At 49.5% G+C, this 1,911-nt stretch overlaps 1 protein-coding gene across 1 annotated transcript; it reads right to left on the reverse strand.

Annotated features, from left to right (window-relative positions):
• Positions 1–1,335: 1,335 nt before the first annotated feature.
• On the reverse strand, positions 1,336–1,451 carry LOC104515902 (small integral membrane protein 5-like; the record flags this gene model as incomplete). The annotated part of the gene is made up of 1 exon (XM_010160057.1): positions 1,336–1,451. A coding segment is annotated over one exon (116 nt), but the record flags the coding sequence as incomplete, so codon positions are not given.
• Between the last annotated feature and the right edge of the window lie 460 nt (positions 1,452–1,911).

Genomic DNA, 1,911 nt, shown 5'->3' on the forward strand with positions numbered 1-1,911 from the left:
CTGGGAAGAACTTCTTCCTCATGTCATCTATACACATGTAACTTTATACCTTCTCATATAGGTGGTTGGTTTTGCATTTGGGGCTGAAAGCAAGACCAGCGGCTTACAGTTAGGTGTAGTATGAGGGTCTTCCGTTCGGCTGTCCCTGTTATGAGTCGTGGCTGGCACCGCAGCCTGGTACTTACACAAATCCCTTTCTGAAGTTCACCGAAGTGTAAACCAAACATACCCAGTAGCTGCAGCACAGAAAAGGGATTTATTTGCACTTGTTAGCTTCAGCCACGCAGCCCATTCTCACTCTGTTTTGCCACAGTGCCTGCTGTCAGCTGCTGCGCGTACCCCGAAGTGACGGTTACCGTACTGTGTGGCAGTGCTCTGAAACGCCTTTGTGTATGCCAGTAATCTGCCTTAGGCAGAATGTTTATGTCCTCTAACATAAACTGCACACAGTGCAGGGAGTCAGGCACACAGGTCCCTCAAGTTAGGGCAGGGGTTTGGTCATCCCCTGTAACTCCCATGCTCTGTAAGAACCATTCACCTCCAATAAGCCAAAGAGCAGAACCTCACAGGGGGTGGGAGCGCGATTAGCAGCAGAATGATCAAATTAAGCCATAGCATTGATGAGTTTTTCCCTTTTGCCTTCATCTTTCTGTTTACAAAGGGTATTGCACGTGCTTTCTCTTTGGCAGTTTCACACCGTTGTAACCCCGAGCGTTTGTCACCAGCTGGACTCGGAGCCGCAGCCGGCATGTCTGGGTCAGGAGGTCCACCATTGGTTTTCCAGAGACGTCTCAGCTAAACGTGTCTGTTGAGGGTGGCTTTTAAGAGAGCAGGTTTGATCCAAGACGTAGTGGTCGTGTGGACCTCCCAGTGACGTCAGTGGGTTTTACTAGCGCCCAGCGTCATCCTTCTGGATGAACCACTTGCGAAGAGAGTGGGTGCTGCCTGGCGTGTGGCAGCTTACCTGTTCTCTGCTTTGGTGTTGTGGCTCCACGCTCCCAAAGGGAATCCTTGGCTGGCGCAGCTGCAGGGCTGTCAGAGGGAAAGCGTGGCTGTTTTCTTGGCAGCATGTGTCCATGTACCCCCACCCCACCCCAGAAGGAGGAGACAGTGATGGTAAAGTAGCATTACCTTTCTGGTCACGCCATGGAGCCCAGCAGTGGCTGTCACAGAAAAAAGGAATTCCAAGTCGTGATTTCTGGTTCTCTGAATCATATTAATTAATATTGTTATTGCCATTTTCAGTGAGCTAGTGAGAAAGTCATTCCCCTGGGACTGAATGTCCATGCATGTCCTTGGTTAGTAGGTTGTGTCGCCTCTCGCTGCACTTCACAGCTAGACAGCTGGGCAGACTTGGATCTTCCTGCGCCTGTGGTCGGGACGTCCGTGGCAGCTACAGCAGCTATAGCACCAGCAACTGCAGGCGATGATCATGAGCACCAGAACAGTGACTGAAAGAGAAGCAAAGGATATTGCTTCGTGATGTAGGAGCAATTACTGGAAAATAACCCTACCTCTCCTCCCAGTTGTTTGATGAGAGGCAGAGTGAACAAAGACTAGTTTCTTGCTGATTTTTTTTCCCTATATCCCCACCTCCCTCCTCCAAAATTCCTGCTCCCTTGTATTAGTTATCCATTTTATCTGGACAATCATTGCTGGATATTTCATGATCTTAAGAGCGATGTACTAAACTATGGGGGTATATCTTTATCTGCCTAATGGGCTGCTGTTTCGGAGATGACATCTAGTGACGAAGTAGAGCTGTGTGCCTGGAAAGGATGGACATCCACGTCTCCACATAGTTGTATCAGAATTGGCTTGAGAGGATTTGGTTAGTCAAGCTAGCAGTTGCATCTCTGGAGTGCACGCAGCGTACCCTTCCATGAGGACAGATATTCGTGGCTGGGGTGG

The sequence above is a fragment of the Eurypyga helias genome, unplaced genomic scaffold (assembly GCF_000690775.1).
Source record: "Eurypyga helias isolate BGI_N326 unplaced genomic scaffold, ASM69077v1 C15888541, whole genome shotgun sequence".
NCBI classification, from domain to species: domain Eukaryota; kingdom Metazoa; phylum Chordata; class Aves; order Eurypygiformes; family Eurypygidae; genus Eurypyga; species Eurypyga helias.